This window comes from Macaca nemestrina, chromosome 3 (assembly GCF_043159975.1).
Source record: "Macaca nemestrina isolate mMacNem1 chromosome 3, mMacNem.hap1, whole genome shotgun sequence".
NCBI classification, from domain to species: domain Eukaryota; kingdom Metazoa; phylum Chordata; class Mammalia; order Primates; family Cercopithecidae; genus Macaca; species Macaca nemestrina.
The window spans coordinates 137,034,427-137,056,226 of NC_092127.1; the positions used below are offsets into that span (position 1 = coordinate 137,034,427).

Consider the following 21,800-nt stretch of genomic DNA (forward strand, 5'->3'; position numbering starts at 1 on the left):
ACTAGCAAAATTAATTCTGTTTAGATACATCTGGAAATGCCATTATTTGGGATCTTTGGAGTATGTATAATCTACTGAAGTAGAAATTTACTATTTGCCAAGGGATTAGAGAGTATTCCAACAAAGTATCTTAAATAAGAATCTGAATTGTTCGGTTCTTGACCCTGGGAACCTGAGAACATAAAGTTTCCAAATGAAGCAATGACAGAACACACCAGCTGGAAACACCCTGTCGTGAAGGATGGATTGATGGTGCCAAAAGATTCATGACCACATACTTTCTATTTTATTCTTACTTAAGATTTTAAAGGGCATTTTAGTGTCCTTTATGTTGCTATTAGTATCCTTCATGAGTAAATTTTATGCACCCTGTCATCTATGCCACCCTTGGATTTTTTTGGAGGCGTTCATAAAAACTGGATGATTAGTTTATTCCATTATCTCTATCATCACCTCAAATTTTAAATATGAAAGAGCCTCTGCCCTGTACCTATTGTTCTTATACTGACGTTGAAAAATGGTTGTCTTCAAGTAAGAATAATGTAAATGATGTCAAGCCAAGTCTTAGTTCTTCCTTTTAGAAATCTGAAGCCAATAACGTAGAGGGGGAAGTCATCAGCCACATAGGGGAGAAGAGAGAACACAGATTAGACATGCATGCCAGGCTGAAAGAGGATTTCTTGAGTAATGATTTAGTGGCATGCAATAGCCTGAAACTTTATGAAAATGCAAGATGAATTTCTCCTTTACTACTTTCTTCTAAAATTATTTAGTAGTATACATTTTTCTCACAAGTTTTTCATATTACAAAAGATCACTCCTAAATATGTAAATAGCCAAGTTTATTCATGAAAGACTCTTTAAAAAGCTTATTCACCCTGAACACAGTAACTACAGCTACCATCACCCAACCTAAGTTTCTTGACCCCATGTGCCCATGACCACCTCCCCAGGCTTCTCTCTCTCTTCTCGCTGTTTTCATCATGTGCTTTGGTCATAATGAACTCATTTTACCTCCTCCATTATATTAGATTTATTGTCAAATCCAGCCCACTTTTGCTTTTACTCTTCCCTGTGTCTGCATTGCTTTCTCTCTCCCTTTCTTCCCTGCTCAGGTGTCCATTAATCTTGCAGCTTTTCTGCAACTTTACAATATTTCTCTGATCCCCATATCTGATTTATATTTTCTCTTTGAGGTACTCCTACAAAAGCCTGAATTTATTCCCACCTTAGAATCTCAATTTATTTTGTAATTTTTGTGTTTATCTCCTTTCCTTTCACCCGAGATATTAAATTCACTTCATTAGAGAAATGTGCAAACACAGAACAGTTTCTTCATTTAATTTTATGCTGCCTCAAAATATGTTTTTCCAAATGTTAAAAATACTTTAACCATTGCTCTTAAGTTAATATGCAAAATGCTTGATATTTTCTATGAGTCTCTACATAACCAGACACTGCCTATCTCTTCCATGTCATCTCCTGCAACTCTGCTTTACTCCTACATCTCAGCTATACTGGCCTTCTTACAGTGTTTCCGAGAGTTCAGGCTGCTTTCTACCTGAGGGAAGCTTCTTGCCACCTTTATCACATTGTCTCCCCTACACAGAACACTGTCTATTCTACACCTCTCTCTTCCCATGGAAAAACTTGGCATGGATATGCCACATGAATACACAGTGCTGTTCAGACCCAGATCCTCTTGACACCTTCACAGTGCAGCACGCATTTCATGTGTAGCACACATCACTGCCGTAGCTCAATTATTATTTAGGCAATTGCCTTTTTAATGTCCATTTTCCCAACTAGGCTAAAAGCTCCACAAGGCAGTAACTATGTCTTGCTCAAGGAATATTTGTTATGAATCTTGCTCAAGGAATATTTGTTATGAATCTATCTGGTCCAGTTTATGGCATGTGTGGGAACAGTGACTAATTGAATATAGGGCTAGAAAATGATACAAAATAAAGATGTTGGGTCAGAAGATAAAAGACCTTGATTGCCATAACAAAGAATTTATATTTTATCCTAGAGACAGTGAAGATCCATCAAATGTTTATAAGCTAAGATAATCAAATCTGTGTTTTAAAGAATAACACTGGCAGCAAATTATATGGCTGACATGGTGGACTGGGAGCCAAGAGGCTACTATAGTAGATTATAAAAAATGGCCATACATTTATTTTGTCCCCATGTGTATGCCCCCTTTGCTGGGTGACTTGGCCACTGTTCTTACTCCAAGTCTTTGAATTTCAACTTGATCATGTGCCCTGCCTTGGTCGATGGCACATTAACAACTCTTATGTAAGCAGAAGTGTGAAAACCATTTGCACATTGGGGTTTGACTGGTACTTTCCTGGGAACCTGAGGCCATCATGTAAAGTAGCCATAGTACCGCAGTGAATTCCAACCAGATTTTAAATTTTCTCCATCCCATTTATATGTATAACATTCCCTTCCCACTATTAGAAATACCTCTCACTTCAAACATTAATTCTCAGTGGTGCATACTGACAATGTGCAATATTGGGGTAGGAGGAGGCATATGCAGTATGACTTAATCTCACAAGAGATTCCAATATGCTCTATGAATGCAAATTGAAAATCACTCTACTAAGTCTCACTGATACATGAATGAACAGTTAACTTAGCCTGGGGAGTTAACAGGCTCCACAAAGAAAGTGACATTTACCCTGGATCTGAGAAGGAAGAATAAATATTCATCAACTGGAAAAGTGAAAGAAGGGCATGTTAGACAAAGAGAATAGTATGTACAAAGGCAAATCTTACATCCCAAATGGATGATTTTAAATCTCTTTTATTTCTCTACAACTGAACACACACCCTAACGTTCTTAATCTTGCTGACAAAGTTATAGCACTTTCAAGGAAATCTATGGAATTACTTTACAGAGTCTAAAGTTTGCAAAGAGATCATCCAAATAAATTATTATGATAATTATTTATATTTATTATAAGAATAATAAAACATTCTTATTTTCAGGAACTTACTTTAAACATTTCCATGTCATTTTCATCTAAGTCTCATTCTCCAGAGCAAGTTTAATGTGGACAACAGGATTTGGTGATTGTTTATTTGTCTCAATTGTCAAATAGTTTCAGTAGGTCTAAAATCACGTTGATTTTATGAAATTAAATCTAAGCCTGGTTTTACCATATGTGTTCATTAATCTCATATGAAAGGGCTGATATCAATCAAGATCTCGTACCTGATTCCCATATATACTGAACTTCTGGAATTCCCTTAAACAGACACACATATGCCCTCACACCTACACCCACAGTAAATTAAGTCGCTGAAGGAAATTAGTGTCCTATAATGCTTCTATATTTTTCTTTAATGGAGCAGGTAGAACACCTTTTCTCTACACATAATAGGATTAATATTTAAAAGCATCATCTTCAACTAAGTGCAAACCTTTGTCTGCCCTCAGGGAAAGAATAGCCAATGAGAGGTTATTCTGGTGATGTAATGCTTGTTACCTTGCTCTCTTTCAGACATGATTGGGGAAAATGCTTTTCAGAGCATCGAATATGAATAAAATGTAATTCTTTCTCACATGACTAATTTTAGCACATAAGCCACCTTCAGTATTTCATAAATGTGTTGCTTAGGATTGCCCTGAGATATTATGCAAAATCATTAGAGTAGACAATTTTTGTTAAGCATTGACATCTGTATCCACTGGCACTTGCCAATAACTCCCCACATTTCTTGAGAGATCACTTACTTCTGTATCCTGATCCTTATGTAAATAGACAAAGAATATATTAACACTAGCCAGCAGCAGATAAGCTTATTATTTCTTTCTCAGACATAGATACTCATGAAAGTCAAATCAAAAGGAATAGAAACCTAATATGTGTTTTCTAAAGTCAGATTAATCACTCTGTCTCTCATGAGCATGTACAGGGTTTAATCTTCATATCCATATACTTTATTTCAAAAACAAAAAAAAAAAGATTAAAGCAAGTATTTGAATAACAAGGTGTGTTTACAATGATATTATAATCTTCTGCCTCGTGAATAATTTTCAGGTCTCTATTGGTGCTACTAAATGTTTATTAATGTTCAGAGAAGCCCTAGCCCAGGTCAGGTGAAGACCTATTACGCCTTACATAGTCTAATTCTATGAAAACTGATAGGCAGGACACGGTGAATGTGTGTTGGTTTCCACCAGCAAAGTATGCAAAAATGCAGACACTGAGCTAAAAAAATTTCAGGCAGATATTATTTCATGCAGTATCTCATTCACATTCCCTCCTCCTCTACTCAAACCTCACTTTTTGAGCAAAAGAATGCAGTAGTAAGCATGTTGTCTGAAAAACATAATTGGGAGGAGGAAGATAATGATGCCTGAGCAGACCAGTGGTTTATCTGATCTGACACCAGGAATAAAGTGACTCCAACTGCTAAGCCAGCTGTGTAATTTAAAGTGTAATATGTAGTTCAGAGATGATGAGCTATGGGAACTCATAGTCAAAATGTTGGAAAATTAATATATTAGAACCTTTTCCTCTTCATTTCTTTTTTCCAGAATATCCTGCTAACACTTTGAGAAAACTGAGTTAATTTCTGGCACTTGAGCCATTCTTTGGACTTTTCTACTTGTTCAGGTCATGATAATACAGTTGCATTGGAATGGGGTGAAAGTATGGAATTATAGATTATTTCAAACCTGGCTGTGAATAATGTCTCTACCATATAGGAGAGTGATAAGTCACTGTAACTTCACTGAGCCACAGTTTCCTCATCTATTAAAAGGAAATAATTAAATATTAATTATTAAAACAGTGTGTATAATTCTTGGCAAGTAATTAATAGGTATTCAATTGATAGTAGCTATGTGTTTTACTATTTTTTCATAGACAAATAATATCAAAGCCATTTTACCTTTCGAAGTTAGAAACCAAACTATATAAAAATAATTTTATACCCACAATAGATTTTCTGATATAATAAATTGCATGCCACTTTTAAATTTTGAAATAAATCATTTTGTTTTCCATTGAAGATTCAATTTGTACTTGATTTTTACTTTCCCATATTATTTAGCAGAATTTTATTTTTATATATGAATATTTCAGAGTTAGTGCTTTACAAATATATGACTTTATGTTCTATTAGTATAAATGGTAGTAGTAGTATAAATAGTAGTAGTATGGTAAGGAGGAGGAGGAGGAGGGGGGGAGGAAGAGGAGTAGGAGGAGGAGGAGGGGGGAGGGGGGAGGGGGGAGGGGGAGGGAGAGGGGGAGGAGGAGGAGGAGGAGGGGGAGGAGTATAAATGTTTCTTCTAAAGACCTGCCAAGTTTTAAAGGCATTGCTTCTCCAATGCTTGAGAAAAGGTCCTGGAAGGCATTTCTCAGGCCATTAAGTCAGCTTATTGAAAAGTAGAAAATGCAGTTTATCACCCTAAAGCAAAATGAGTAGCTCGAGTTTTTCAGTAAATTAGCTTAAACTAAATTGATATCGTTTACATCCAGTCAAAAGCACATTTCTGCCAATTGATTTTAGATTTTAAGTAAGGGCAATTTAGGTTCACTTTCTCAAAATCTGCTGAGTGCCTAAGCTGTGCACCTTCTAAGAATTAAAAACAACCACCACAGTGACTTGGCTTCTGCCTTCTAGATGCTGGTGTCTAGTTAAGGGAACAGACAGTGCACAGTGTATTAAGTTCCATAATGGAGGTAGGTATAAAATTATTGGAAATATAGATGGTGGGACTTTCGATTCAACACTGGAGGAATGAGTTTTTCAGGAAAATTATAGACAGGTGACGTTTCATTGGCTTTCAAAAAATAATGAGTTTCTTGTTTGGATAAGATGGAATAATGATCCGAGTAGAAGGAACAGTTAGAGCAAAGGAAGAAAGGACTAAAAATTCATAGCTATTTGTTGAATGACTATTGACCCATTCTAATGTTTGTACAGAATAGAATGCATTAGATGTAAATGTGGCAATGGAAAGGTTGTGCTTTCTGTATAGAGAGGCTGTCTGAAAAACTGAAATATTACCTTCCAAATCACAGTATTCTTATCTTTTCTTTCTAACATGCCATCAGAAAATTCATAACACATGTTAACTATATATATTTGTGATATATTTAAGCTTACTGGACCTTTCTTCAAGTAAAGCAATATTATTCCTTTGCTTCTCCTCTAATTTAAAAAATTATTCCAATGTACTGTTCACTTCATATAAAGTAAAGGTAAATTCCACAAATCATCTTTCAAAAGGATGACATAAGTTGTGCAAAAATAATACTAAAGATATAGACAACATCTATTGATTTTGATTCATGCAGAAGCCTATATGAGCTAATTGTAAAAGGCAATACATCTAAATAGCATGTGGTTAATAATGTCAGATTATACATTAAAGAAATACTGTCTATGCTAACTTTTTACTAAAAGTTATTTAGAAAAACTTCATTGCTCTTATTTCACACACACACAGTAAACCACCATACCATCAAGTAAATGAATGCAGTAAGTCATTCACCTTTCATACTGTGGGTGTGAAAACATTCTTAAATATAACTTGCTGAAAGTTATCTGCCATTTTCTTTAAGTATACAGATTCTCCATGATTTATGATGGGATTACATCCCGGTAATCCTAAATTGAAAATATCATTAGGTCAGAAATGCATTTAATACACCAAACATCATACCTTAGTCTAGGCTACCATAAACATGCTCAGAACACTTACATTAGCCTATATTTGGACAAATAATCTCATAATGCAGTACATTATAGAGTATTGGTTGATCATGGTTGATCATTGGTTGATCTCATAGCTGAGTGGGAGCTTTGGCTTATTCCCACTACTCAGCATCTTGAGAAGTATTCTATCACATATCACTACCTGGGAGAAAGGGCAAAATTCAAAATTTGAAGTATAATTCCCACTGAATCTGTATAGCTTTTGCACAGTTGAAAAATCAAAAAATTTTAAGTGAAACCATTGCAAGCTGGGGACCATCTGTATTCACTGAATAAGTTTCCATACCTCTGAAGGGGACTATGTATGTGTTCATAATTCAAGTATATTTAATGATACTTATTAGACTTGAATTGAAATGTATTATCCACATATACATTGTGATATTGTTTTAACAGGAATAATTCTACTTAATAAATGGTATGTGCTGAACTTTCCATATTCTGTGTCCCTTTTGTGACCAGTATCATGTATTTTAGAATTAGTTAACTAGAATTACAGGTAACTGGGTCAATTATGGGTTTCATTATATAAAACAAACTGAGCTGCATGGAGCTTGAACCTACAGTGTTGGTCCGTTGTGGTCTTTCTGTCCACCTTAGATACCATCCACAGAATTTTTCGTCTAAGTGAGCGTGCTGTTTGTGTGTGTGTGTTTGTCTGTTTATTACAGCCTACTTGATTCTAAAAATTAGTTGAATATATAACGAAGAAAGAAGCACTATATTCAGCATGTTTAAAAATATTAAAATCTCAGATAATTTTAAAATAAAGAATATTCTGTTTGTTTTTTTTTTCCCTCATCAGCTGTTAAGAAAAAAGCTGGCTTTATCACTCCAGTTCCAGGAGGTGTGGGACCCATGACAGTGGCAATGCTTCTGAGGAACACCCTTCTGGCAGCTAAACAAATCATTTACTAGATCACATGAAAGGATGAAGCAAACTGAAGTCATGCTATTTGTTTATTTGACAAAGGGTAAAACCTTTATATTTTACTACAAAGCTATTTATTTCTACATGGTATTTATTTTTTCATGGGTGAAATCATTGTGAATCAAATGATTCACATAATTTTATGCATTTCCTGCTAATTTATTTTGAGTTTTAAGAAAACAACCAAAACAATTCCAATGAAAATTTTAGTAACAATTGTTTATTTTGAGGATATTTGTTCTTAACATTAAAACAATAAAGGGCTCATAATAAATAAATATATTTTTGACACAATTAAATATTACATATAATATGTTTTCAACAAATGTCCTGTCAGCCAAATGGGTACCCATATAAAATGTAATTTAGGTTTCGCTATTTGCATGCTCACATTTTCAGTATATTTTATGATCTATGTCATATGCTGAAAAAGAGCTTGCTTACTGCAAGAAAAATAGAATATTGAAAATAAAATATTGATCTCAACTATCCCCCAAATGCATCCTATAAGTCCATCCTAATGAGAAATGATGTTCTATTTAAGGAAAGGAAAATATTCCAGGAAGGCAAAAAAATGCAATGCTATTTGGAAGGGTAATGATTTTATCACATTGTGAGTGACTACTAAGAGTAATGATTATATCATATTGTGAATGACTACTTGCCACAGTAAAAATACATGAAGAATGTCTTAGGCTTAAATGTGGTTTCTTTCTTCTTCTAAAAAATATTTGGATAGTACCTTCACTGAGAAATAATGGAAAAATCAAAAAATAAGTAAACAGACAAAACTAAAGTTGTATTTTCCCACAAATATCGTATGAATTAGGTCATATTAAAGAACAGCAGCTGTTAATGTTTGTTCACAAATTCAGAAATCTAATAGGAAAACATGATACTTTCAATGTGCCAAAACTAAACCTTAGTATACAACTAAAAATCTCCTGCCTTCTTGCCTACATGTCTTCCCTCTTCTGTTACAGCATTTGTTCCTCAAAGTAGACACAACGTTTCTAATACAATTTAAATTAGGAAATATATATGAATGTCATTGAAGTCTATTTTGAGACTGCTAAAGCTGTTTAATTGATACTGTGTTTTCATGCCCAAATCCCAGTATGTTTATGTACCAATAATGACTCTTACCCAGCGCATGTCTTTATCAGTGTGTACTCGTGACTGTTTGTGTGAAAATAGACTAGATGTTTATAATTAATACCATTGCAACTGTATAATAAAAGCAATTTGAAGAAAAGCTATATTCTTTTTTTCTTCAGATAGATATAAATTTCTTACCCATTTCCTTACTACATCCTGGAGAAATGTACAAGTTTCTAAAATGTGAAAGAAAAGGTTATATAGCATATTCCACAGTCAATTCAGACCAATTGTTGTCTGATAACCCTGACAGAAGTTTAAATTTAAAGCTTCCAAGCAAACATTCAGAAAGGGCCTCTTTAATTTTTAAGGGTTCCTAACTCCCAAAACAAAGTGACTAAAATACATGTATGTGGAAAATGTGAAGACTGTAATTTTGAGCTCTACCCCAGCAGAGGTGCAGGAATAGTTCCTTTGGAATAACATTCAGAATTTAGACTTCCTGTAAACTAATTAAAATGCTGTAGAAGAAAAGTTACTCTGACACTTGTTTAAAACAGTCAAGAAGATGTGAAGACCATTGCAGTAGATGAAAGAGATCTAACTAATTCTGAATACAACATGGACAGCTAGGGATTTATAGCCAATGAGCAGAGCTAGGGGATTGGTGGATGGAAAATTACTAAGAGGAACTTTAGATATTCAGGGCAGGGGGATTCTCACTGAACTGGCTTGTCAGGATGCTTGGTAACAGCAGGCCAAATGCTTAGATATCAAGGGAAGGGGATCAGAAACTAGATAATATAGCAAGGGTGAGGGACTCTCTATAAACTGACTTAGCAGGATTCTTTGCTAAAACTGGGCTCGATGGGTCTAGATCAAGATCTGATCAGGGAGAGAGCTCAGAGGAACCTAAGGTTTGGTGACAGAGTCAACATATTACAGAGGTTAAGTCAATTTATTGGAATCATAACTTCATAGTTATTTGATGTCCTTGAAAGATAGACATGTCGGCCTTATGAAGTAGCATAGAGATTGTTTTCTTCTCCTACCACATCTGTATCTGTAAAGTATCTGTAAAGAGCACCCTAAAGAACATAATAAAGTTACAGAAATTATTATGAGTTAGCATATATGTATGAAAGCAAGAGTTGCAATTAGACAAAGTGAAAGGTTTGTTTTGGAGAGTGATACAGCTGGATAAGTATGCAAAAATAAATTAGAGGAGTGGATAAATCAGAATTTGGCAGTATTCAGCAAGTTACGAGAATTGTAGTTAAAGATCAGAAGTTGTTATCATTGACTAACATGAGGAAATTGTGAAAGGGAGCTGACTTTGGAGTAATGATAATATGTTCAGTTTAAAATATGTTAAGTTTGAGGTGATGACATAATACATAGATAAGAATTCTGAAGTAGTATCAGTCTAGGAAGAGGTTAAGAATTCATAGTTAGTGATAAGAATTTAGGACTCGTCCGCATATACTGTCACACTAAATTCCTGGCCTTGGTGACCATTATACACACTGTGTGTCTTTCTACACTTACTCAGTAGTAACAACTATCCTTAACTGAGCACTTAGCATGTGCTAAATACTTTCCTCTTTTGTTCTTTTTTTTTTTTTTTTTGACAGGGTCTCGCTCTGTTTCCCAGGCTGGGGTACAGTGGTGTGATCACTGCTCACTGCAGCCTCCATTTCTGAGGCTCAAGCAATCCTCCCACCTCAACCTCAAGTAGCTGGGACTGCAGGCGAGTGCCACCATGCCCAGCTAAGTTTTTAATTTTTTGTAGAGAGGGGTCTCACTGTATTGCCTAAACTGGTCTCAAACTCCTGGGATCAAGTGATTCTTCTGACTTGGCCTCCCAAAGTGCCTTTTTTTTTTTTTGTCTTTGCTCATTATTGACAATCTCCACTTAATAGATGAGAAAATTATTGACCCTCCTGATTATTAAAAAGCCTCAGCCAAGGCCAAATAGATAGAAAAGGTGGAATTTGAATTCACAACAAAATCTATTGGGATGATGTGAGTCAGAAGCCACTCCTTTTACTACTCCACTCTGCCTTCCCTCAGATCCCACCCCCAACCCCAAGTCCTTTCTCTTATCACTGGGTGTCTAAATCCTACTTGTTACTTAAGATTCACTTCAAATGAAACTTGTCCATGAAAAATGCCATCCCTTAGTTCTCAGAGCCCTTTATGCACACATTCATGGCAGTTGTCACTCTCTACCCAGTACTGCAGTTATGTATGTACTTTGCCTAGATGCCTTTAGTTCCTTGAAGTCAAAATCTATGCATGATTTATCTATTTGTCTTACAAATATCATCTCACCCAGCCCAGTGCCATGGATATAGTAGTCATTCAATATTTTGTGAATGAATGCAACTGAATCCATGAAAGTGACAGAATATACCTAGAGAGAGAATCAATGAACTGATCACCATTCTCTGCCAATGACCAGCAGTAAATTTTGGTTGAGTTAGTGAAACAGCAAGGAAAAAAAGATAGAAAGGGGAGGGAAGAATAAACTTTCAGATATTCTCTCTTCTAAAATAAACTTCTAGAAGAAGAAAGATAAGTACATTTAAAAACCCGAAAACATGGCCTGAGGGAAAAGTAATAGTGGAGCTCTTAGCCTTTCATTTCCTTCTCCTTTCTCACCCTAACCTACTTTAATGCATATTAAGAATGAATAAAGATATCAGAAAAACCACCTTACAGTATCCATCTCCCGTATTCTTTAGGATTTAGAGAAAGGACTTTTGGGTGAGAGGTTTGAAGACGTGAAGGGAGTGGACTTTCCTGTAAAGACTGTAAGTGGGAGCCATGAGTACGGACCCCAGAGGAAAGGCAACATGTTTGATGACTTACAGTTACTTTCTAGTGTACACCATAAACTAAAGCAGAAGATGGGTTTCTATATTAAGTGGCCCAGTTTATCAGAGAGGCTGCAGTTCCATCTCTCAGCCCAGATGTGAGTGAAAATCACAGTTTATTAAATATTTAGGTTTTTTCTAATAAAGGTAATTTATTTAAAGCTTGATTTTAGGAGATAATTAAGGGAATTCTTTTGAGATCACTTCAACAACTCAAAGAGGACACAGCTAGGAAACAGTATATGATTTAGAATGTGAAAATATAGAATTGAAGTCCTTTTTTTGTTTGTTTGTTTTGTTTTGTTTTGTTTGAGACAGGGTCTGTAGCACAGGCTGGGGTGACATGATATAATCATGGCTCATTGCAGCCTTGACCTCCCAGGCTCAAGTGATCCTCCTACTGAGCCTCTCAAGTAACTCAGACTACCATGCCCAGCTAATTTATTTTTTGTAGAGTCAGGGTCTTGCTCTGTTGCCCAGGCTGGTCTCAAACTCCTGGGCTCAAGCAGTCCTCCTCCCTCAGCCTCTGAAAGTGCTGAGATTACAGGTATGAGCCACTGCACCTGGCCAGGATTGAAGTCCTGACTCTAGAAATGTCCTTTGGCAAGTCACTTAATTCTTTTGAGCCTCAATTTGTCATTTGTCATGTGAGAATAGAAATAATGCCTGTTATTTATTTCCTTATTCTCTGAAGACAGATTCATTAAGTATTTACTAGATGTTAGGCACTGGATTTGTATGGGCCAGGGTTACTGAAGAAAGAATTGAGATGTGTGGGGAAACCTGTAAAGTGCAAAGGACTGCACCAGCTACAGTTAAGAGTTTTTACAAAGATAATCTTTGTACCTTGGTGTCTCAGTCTTAGAAATAAAGTATTAAATCCCAGCACTTTGGGAGACCAAAGTGGGTGGATCACAAGGTCAGGAGATCGAGACCATCCTGGCTAACATGGTGAAACCCTGTCTCTACTAAAAATACAAAAAATTATCGGGGCATGATGGTGGGCACCTGTAGTCCCAGCTACTCAGGAGACTGAAGCAGAAGAATGGCGTGAACTCGGCAGGCAGAACTGGCAGTGAGCCGAGATCGCGCCACTGCACTCCAGACCGGGCAACAGAGTGAGACTCCATCTCAAAAAAAAAACAAATAAATAAATAAAAATTAAAAAGAAAGGAAAAAAAGAACTAAACATCTCCGTAGGAGGGAGTCCTAACATCTCCCTCCAGAAACTACAAAAAGAATTGTGATGGTTTATTTAATCTTTTGTAAATGATTTCTTCTTAAATACTCAGCAATGGTGCAAAGAAGATGGTTCAATTTATAATTCAAATGTTATTTGCCTGGGAAATATATTATCGAGAAATTGACTTAGTAATCAACAGGTTTTAAAAAACCTACAAAAGTAGAAATGCAAAATGTAGACACATTTAAAGTGAGTCAAGTACTATTATTTTAACTTTAAAATGATGACTCCTGTGGTAAGTGATTGCCCAAGTTATAATGAGTTCAACAAGCTTGTTCTTGTGTGATTTCTAACACGACATTTATATTCGAATAGTGAAAGGGCTCCTTTCTGGTAAATCTAATTTGCTGGCTGGACATGATGCAAAAGATAACCTATCTTGACTTGAATATGTTTTTAGGGTTTTGAGGTTTCAAATTTCAAGAAAATACAAGCAATTGAAATTCCAGGCAGAAAGACTCAATGCCTCAGGAAGATATATTTATAAATTATTTATAGTAATTTGGGGCAAGTGAAAATTTCTGTAGTTGTAGAATATAGTAGCTGTAATGGCATATTTTGGCCTTTAAAGTGCCACTTTAATAATTACAACTAGATGAACATTGAGAAATAATTTGAATGTCGTATTAACTTAGAATCTTTCTATTCATTGGATGTATCCAAACTAAATGTCATCTTAATTTTCTCTTAATGGAGAATTTTAATATTATTATTATTGCTATTATCATTATGTTGGTACTTTACTGTTCTCTGTAGCTTAATCATTGGGATGCAGATTTAAGCATTGTTGTTTCTGGAACATGGTAGCCCATTTCATTTGCTCATAAAAATGTTAAATAGCAGGATGACAGAAAGGTGAATGTTACACTATTACAAATAATTTTATTTACAGCACTTATCATAGTAAAACTAAGAAACAAACACTAAAATGGAATATGAAATGTCCGTGTTTTCACAAATTTAACTGTTCCCTGCAACTAAATTAACAAGTTATCTTGATTTGAAATAGAACTCATAGTCTGTAACAAAAGGTGGTATAACCAACTACAGTTTCAGGGATGTTTCTTTTAGAAACAGGTTATGCTGCTTCCTAATTTGCAGTTATGTTTGTTGAACTCCCGTATAGGTTTCTAGCATTGTTGGAGCTGGTATAGTTCTCTTCACACCAATTGGAGCCTTTCCTGAAATCACATTTTTTTCTTGTTGTTTTAAGTACTTTTACATACATGATTATGCCCACAGGTAACAGGAAACCAATGTTTCAAAAGAAAAGTTGATTGCATTGCTAGATAATACAGGTATCCTAAACAAGTGCGTGAGCGCCCAGAGGCTTTCTGCTGCTGCCAGAAGTACATATTTTTTTGATTGGTAAGAACTGCCAGATGACGCTTCATGAAATATAAATGCCACAAAGACTCAGAGCTCAATAAAAACCTTCCACTCGTCAGTCTAGAAGGATAAGAGAAGGAAAGTTAAGCAACTACAGGAAATGGCTTTGGAAGTTCCAATATCAGTCTATCTTTTATTCAACGGTAGGTAATTTCCTTTTGTTTTGTTAACTTTATATCAGTGTAAAATGTGAATAGAATTTATTTTCTCTGCATTAGAGAGAAGTTGGCTTCTAATAGTTGTTCTTTACGGCAAAGATCAGAGTAATGAATCTGTGGCTTAATTTAGTTTCTTATGTCCTGTATGTTTCTTTCCTAATATATTTTGACACCTTTTTTGAGACCTCCAGAATGTTTGCTTTATACAATTGAAGAGTGATTGATACATTTAGTTATTATACTATAGTGTTCTTATTTTTGGATTAATATGTAAATGTATCAATGGTCTTAAAAATTGGGTTTTTATTTGCTCTAAGCCTAATATAGTCAATGGAATGGATGAGAAACTCTAAGGATGTTGCCCTAGTCACATTATGGATTTCAACTGAAATAAATTAAAAAAAAATAGAAATAGGAATAAACAGAATAAGAATACTTTCCATCTGTTGCTTGTACATAGAAGGAGGCTCTCTGTTAAAGATGCTTTTGCCCCCTTAATACAGCAATGACAGCACTGACTGAAGAGGCAGCCGTGACTGTAACACCTCCAATCACAGCCCAGCAAAGTAACTGGACAGTTAACAAAACAGAAGGTATTTTCTTCCCATTTTCATATTTCACAAGACTTTTCTGAAACTTGGGAGAGAAATTTGGAGTGTGATAAAAGCAACATTGGCCATTTTTAATACATATTTTATTATTAGATAATCAACTCTTTTAGCAGGATGCTATTAAATTGAAGTGACAGATAAATGTGCCAGCAAATAATTGCCCTTTTAAAAGGAGGAAGTGAAGCAAATGAGACAAAAGCTGTCTTCAGTTACTGTCTTGAATGTGAAACAGGCCACATTTTCTGCTTCATTTCTGCTTGGTTCCCAATAACCCCTGTGTGTTCAGAGACAGTTTGTCCCCATTTTGGCATTCTTGATGAGCAACATTATATTTTGATCTGTGATTATAAGCTTTGCTGCCAAAGACATTATGGCTACAAGATGAAAAGCACTTTCCCTAATCTTTGGAATGATCTTTTTTTCTTGTTTGCTTTGGGGTTTTTGTTGTTATTTTAGCATATGCTCTATTTCCTAACCACTTGTACCCAATTTTTGTTATTGATGGTGATGATATATTTTCTTTCATATTTAATTATTATCATGGTGGCTTCTGGATGCTCTTGAGCATCAGCGTTCTTTCTCAAATCTGTTTAAACTCTTAGAGGTGAAACTTGGAAAGCTTGCTGCTTACCAAGTGACTGAGTGGTTATGATTCTTTCGCAAATTGCATCCTGATTGTTATGTGAAGGCTGGCAATGTGATTTAGGACAGAGGAAACAATATCTTGTACTCAGAGTCAGGCAAATAAAGGAAGATTGTCATATGTCAGTGTTCTTCATTTCCTCAATAATTTAAAATTTTAAATGACTGTCTCAAAATATTTTACCCATTTGATTTTTTGAATATCTGTTGATTTGCAAAACGAGATCAATGTGGTTTTTAGAGCAACTTTTAGCCAACTATTTGTCTTCTAAGCCTTTGAACAAAGAGGAAACAGCTTATTAGAATATAATATACTGGCCTGGCGCAGTGGCTCATGCCTGTAATCCCAGCACTTTGGGAGGCTGAGGCGGGCAGATCACCTGAGGTCAGGGGTTTGAGACCAGCCTGGCCAACATGGTGAAACCCCGTCTCTACTAAAAATACAAAAATTAGCTGGGCATGGTGGCACATGCCTGTAATCCCAGCTACTCAGGAGGCTGATGAAGGAGAATTGCTTGAACCCGGGAGGGGGAGGCTGCAGTGAGCTGAGATGGGGCCATTGCACTCCAGCCTGGGTGACAGAGCGAGAGTCCGTCTGAAAAAAAAATAAAATAAAATAAAAAAAGAAAAAAGAATATAATATACTGCAGAAAATTAAAGAAGCATAGTTTTCTCTCAATGACTGACTTCGTAATAGCATGCTCAGTACTATATTTTTGTTCTTCCTTAATGGTGAACAGCAAATAAAATTTTTTGAGTTACAAGTAATAATAACATTAAAAAGGAATCCAATGCAGTCATCCTTCATAATTGGTTCAACATTGGTTCCAAGACCTCGTCTTCCTGCCCAGAGGGTACCAAAATCCACAGATGCTCAAATCCCTTATATAAAATAGCAAAATATTTGCATATAACCTATAGACACACACCCATGTACTTTAAATCATCCCTTGATTAGTTATGCCTAAAACATTGTAAACACTATATAAATAGTTGTTATACTGCATTGTTTAGGGAATAATGACAAGAAAAGAAGTCTGTACATGTTATGTACAGATGCTTTTTTTTTCAAATATTTTCCATATGAGTTTGGTTGAATTCACAGATGTGGAGCCTATGAATATGGAGGTACAACTGTATATCATTTCTGTATTTTTCCTTTACTTTCTTGATGGAGAACTTTAATTTTTCCTTTTGCTTTTTATCTAACTTAAAAATATCAATCTAGTATCTTAGAAAAATTTTTATGAAGTTATGATCATTCTCCTCATTCTTAGGGGAAAGATGAGTCTCTCTGGTATAACTTTTCTTCAGAAATGGCTTAATTCTCACATTTTTCTGCAAAATCTAGTTTCAGGCTTAGTTAATCGAACTTGTTTAGTCTTGAAATAGAAAGCACCCAGCACAGTTTATAATGGAAAATTCTCACTGCCTGAGAATTAATTATTAAAATGATAAATTGTATTCATCCTATTCAACAAAATGAATGTGAATTAGAAGGTAATGTGTGTTCTCACCAAAATAAAGTAATACAGCATAGTATCTTGTCTGTAATCTTCGAATGCCTCTTAAAACTGTTTTTTCCCTAAAAACAAGTAAGATTCGCCTAATCTTAGCAAGGCAAATATGGTGTACCTTTATCATAATGATGAGGAAATACGTTTATTTCTAAAAATGACAAGTAAACTGCCATTGATTCTGCTTGAGAAAAATTTAAGAATCAAAAAGTATACCCCAAAGGACTCAATTATGCAATTTTACCCAAGGGTCATTCCCACTGCATAAACACCAACAATGGCATAGGTATGTCTTTTGTACATCAGAGAATCAGGAATAAGAATCTTGTTTATTATCTCACAAGTGTAAATTCAAATCTTCCCAAGTGCTGACTTCTCAGGTGTAAAGGAAGAAAATGGAAATATTATGTGAGACCTTCTATATTAATTAGTACTCAGGCACAAGTCTGGGAAGCATTGCTCATAATAACCTGCTAAGACTAGAACCAATGCTGCCACCTTTTGGTGAATTTGTTGCCTTTTCTGTCTTACCACGCTGCTTTAAAAAATGAAACAATCATCAATCCACCTCCATCCCCTAATTAATTAATAATATGTCATATGTCTAGATGATATTAACCCAGCCCTTGTGAATACAACCTGCTAAGAGAATCAGTAGTTTAAAGGACACAGCACCACCCCCAAATATCCTTAAAATTAAAAATTTATTTACATATGTATTAAAATTTTACCATAAAAGTAAGACACATTTCATTTGCTAATATTGTATCTCCTTTTCCTAGCTGACAACGTAGAAGGACCCATAGCCTTGAAGTTCTCGCACCTTTGCCTGGAAGATCATAACAGTTACTGCATCAATGGTGCTTGTGCATTCCACCATGAACTAGAGAAAGCCATCTGCAGGTAAACGCAAAGAACTTTCCAAGTCCTAGAGACAGGAGATGATTTTATGCCTCTGTTGTTTCATATAGTACATTTCCACACTTTTCTCTCTTTAGTTTAAAAGGGTGCATAATCTGAACATGACTTGACAGGCCTCTACATATTTGAGTATCTAAGGAGTCTTTTGTCTAAACTATTTAATCCTCATTAATTAAAAACATGGTTGCCAGATTAGCAGCATCTCTTGAACCTGGTGCTTTTTAGAAATGCAGGATCTATGCTCTACCCCAGAACTACTGAATCAGAATCTGCATTTTTAACAACATGCAAAGGTGATTTTAAGTTTTGGAGTTGTTTTCAAGATGAAATGAAGGAAACTAAGGCAAAAACATTACAGGAATATGAAGTTCTAGAGCAACTAAGATACTATTTTTATGATCATGATTTGCTCAGTATTCTCCTATGGACGAATAGACTAATGATTTTGCTAGAGTAAATTGTGCAAGCATGCTACCTTTTCCCTCTACTAATGAAGGGAAAATATGGGGCCTTCATGATTATTGGAAAATTCACAGCTGCTTCATTGCCCTTAACAGATTGGCTTTCATTTGGTATTTGCTTCTTCAAATTAAATTCCTTATTTCCATTTATTTTTTTAAATTTATTGAAACAGGTTATTTATTTGTATTTCTACCACCATAGGTTTTAAAATTAAACTTTTTTTCTTTTTTTAAAGGTGTTTTACTGGTTATACTGGAGAAAGGTGTGAGCACTTGACTTTAACTTCATATGCTGTGGATTCTTATGAAAAATACATTGCAATTGGGATTGGTGTTGGATTACTATTAAGTGGTTTTCTTGTTATTTTTTACTGCTATATAAGAAAAAGGTATGAAAAAGACAAAATATGAAGTCACTTCATATGCATTCATTTGACAAATATTTATTCAGCCTCTATAATGTGCCAGGAATTGACATGTAAATTTTTTTTAATTAAAAAAGAGCTGTAAATCTGGCAAAAAGTTTCTATGTAATATTTTTCATGCCTTTTCTCATAAACCCAGATGAGTGGTAAAAATTTGCTTCAGTTGTAATAGGAGAGTTTAAAAGTACAGTCTCCCTTCATCCTATCTCTGTCTGCCCACATTAAAATTATAAATGACGAGGACAGCAGGCCCCAAGAAAGTAGAGACTAAGTATATCTTGTTCAAAATTGTGTATTCAGTGCCTTACACTATGCCTAGCACACAACACACTCTGAGTAAATATTTGCTGAGTGAAATAAAATTAAGAAACAAGTAAAAACTGAATAAAAATGTGTGACAAACACTGGCCATTTCTTCCCAGACATCAACTCGGGGTATCTTCAGAAGATACTGTCTTTTGCTAAAAACCTAAGAAGATAATCTACAAATAATTGTAATTATTTACATATTCATTCTTAATTCTTGTTTTTTTCCACATAAGTAATTTTTCCTTAAATCCGTGTAACTAGGATAAAGTCAAGAAATAAAGTGAGATACCCTAACAAAAAAATACAAATACATCATTTCCCTTGCTGTACTCTAAAAAGTTGTCATTTCTGAATGACCAAAACTGCCTGTTCAAAATTAGAAGTTTATTTTGCTTAACAAATACATCTTAGAGAGAATCAAATCTATATTATATCAGTTGTAGATTTGCCTAACAGACCAAGAAATGTAATAATAAGGAGGAGGAGGAGGAGGAGGTAAGACTTTTCCACATTACTAAGGTGGCTCTCTGAGGTCAGATTTCCTAGGAGCAGAGCCTTCAGATGGAAATTGCTGTGCATATGATTGGTTGAGGGAGTACTCTACCTTTATTTTAGGTGAAACCCGTAATAAAGTAAGGAAAGCAGATGGAGCACAAGAAGAAGCTAAGCAAAGATGTGGCTTTAACTGAAGTGTAGCCCCAGTCTGATTCCACAGGGAGATCTAGAATGTGAATAGCAGTGTAGACTTCTCGCAAGGAGAAGAGGCATCTGGATTTCAATATCCCATATTATTCAATCATGGACTCATGTGGGGTAAGGAACAGGGGCTTGTAATCTCCCAGCAATCTCCTGCCAGGGCACTCAGTTGGCCATGCGCAGACCCTGGGAGAAGACTGCTGCCAATGAGCCTGTTAATGCCCACAGCTGCTGAGGGATGGGTTGACCAATGGGTAAAGGCGATCTGGGAGGGACACCAAGAGCAACTGCTGCAGGGTGCATTTATGTAAGCTTCAATGACCTATATGAACCACAGTCAAATTCATATGGAAACCAATGCTCTGTTTCAGGTGTCTAAAATTGAAATCACCTTACAATGTCTGTTCTGGAGAAAGACGACCGCTGTGAGGCCTTTGTGAAGAATTTTCATCAAGGCATCTGTAGAGATCAGTGAGCTCAAAATTAAAGTTTTCACATGAAACAACAAAACTTGTCAAGCTGACTAGACTCGAAAATAACGAAAGTTGGGATCACAATGAATTGAGAAGATAAACTTCAGCGTTGGCCTTTAGACTTTGCCATCCTTAAGGAGTGATGGAAGCCAAGTGAACAAGCTGCGGTGACAGAAGTCAAGTTCATTGTTTCACTCTGGGTTTTTTGTTGTTGTGTGGTTATTATTCTCACTACAGAAAGACTGAGTTTCATGTCCCTGGCTGTGTCAGATGTGAATTTTCATGGGAATAATAATCAACTTTGCAGCAAGCCAAAGCAATGCCTTGCTTGGGTTCTTCATGTTCTTACTACCCAGCATTTTTTACCACCTAGATGGACCTAATTCTATTTGCTCAATGAACCTTATCCCAAACTTGTTGTTTTCATGGTGTCTAAAAGAATGTGATGTCAGCTTTTAGAATGAAATCAGTGTTAAGGTACCTCCAGTGAACCAAACATGTGTCTTAAATCTAAGCCACTGAAAACAGAATGGAAATTCCAAGGCAAATACAAATCATACACAGCTTGTAACAACATACAGCCTTTATATGTAAAATATGGAATAAACTAGAGTTTCTGAAGACTGAAGCTATCTGGATATCAAGCCTGGAGTAGGCAAAGCATTTCCATTTCTACATGGATTATAAAACTTTGTGTTGGACTCACTGGTCCCTAATGCTTTTGTTCATCACTTCCTCCAGTTATCAGTGGAATTACCCGGTGACCATTCATTTGGACCGAGATCGTAGAACTCTCCTACTGAATAAAAGTCTACAATTGGCCCTAAAATAGAAACTGAAAACAGGATATAGAATTATTTCACCAGACCACAGCATGTGGAAACTGTATCATTTTTGAACACTTGTTAACAGATTTGCACATAAGAGGGAGAGAGAAAAAAATGGAGTAACAGTCAAAATAATAAGAATCAGTATCCAGGCCAAGCGCAGTGGGTCACGCCTGTAATCCCAGCACTTTCTTTTTTTTTTTTTTTTTTTGAGACAGAGTCTTGTTCTGTAGCCCGGGCTGGAGTGCAGTGGCCGGATCTCAGCTCACTGCAAGCTCCGCCTCCCAGGTTTACGCCATTCTCCTGCCTCAGCCTCCCGAGTAGCTGGGACTACAGGCGCCCGCCACCTCGCCCGGCTAGTTTTTTGTATTTTTTAGTAGAGACGGGGTTTCACGGTGTTCGCCAGGATGGTCTCGATCTCCTGACCTCGTGATCCACCCGTCTCGGCCTCCCAAAGTGCTGGGATTACAGGC

At 35.8% G+C, this 21,800-nt stretch overlaps 2 protein-coding genes across 11 annotated transcripts in view; both read left to right on the forward strand.

Annotated features, from left to right (window-relative positions):
• Positions 1–14,274, forward strand: part of LOC105477284 (methylenetetrahydrofolate dehydrogenase (NADP+ dependent) 2 like) — a 151,668-nt gene extending 137,394 nt beyond the window's left edge. For 2 of the 7 annotated variants that reach the window (XR_003016983.2, XM_024791420.2), the window contains one exon: positions 7,553–10,378. Coding sequence is in view for 4 of the 7 variants with exons in the window: in XM_024791420.2 (XP_024647188.2) it covers positions 7,553–7,665 (113 nt within the window). In the remaining 3 variants the exon portion in view is untranslated. Of the gene's footprint in view, positions 1–7,552; positions 10,380–14,140 lie in introns of those variants that run through there. The other 5 variants (XM_011733743.2, XM_011733740.3, XR_984596.3 and 2 more) reach the window with 4 other exon arrangements.
• A 24-nt stretch (positions 14,275–14,298) lies between these two features.
• Positions 14,299–21,507, forward strand: LOC105477286 (epithelial mitogen). 4 transcript variants are annotated; one of them, XM_011733745.3, is made up of 5 exons: positions 14,299–14,430; positions 14,949–15,038; positions 17,998–18,118; positions 18,834–18,986; positions 20,399–21,507. In XM_011733745.3, the coding sequence occupies exons 1-5, from the start codon at positions 14,388–14,390 to the stop codon at positions 20,454–20,456; spliced, it is 465 nt and encodes a 154-aa protein (XP_011732047.1). In that variant the 5' UTR covers positions 14,299–14,387; the 3' UTR covers positions 20,457–21,507. The 4 variants fall into 4 exon arrangements, with proteins under 4 accessions (XP_011732047.1, XP_011732050.1, XP_011732052.1 ...); XM_011733748.3 differs by having other exon boundaries at positions 18,834–18,860; XM_011733750.3 differs by lacking the exon at positions 18,834–18,986.
• The last annotated feature ends 293 nt before the right edge of the window (positions 21,508–21,800 follow it).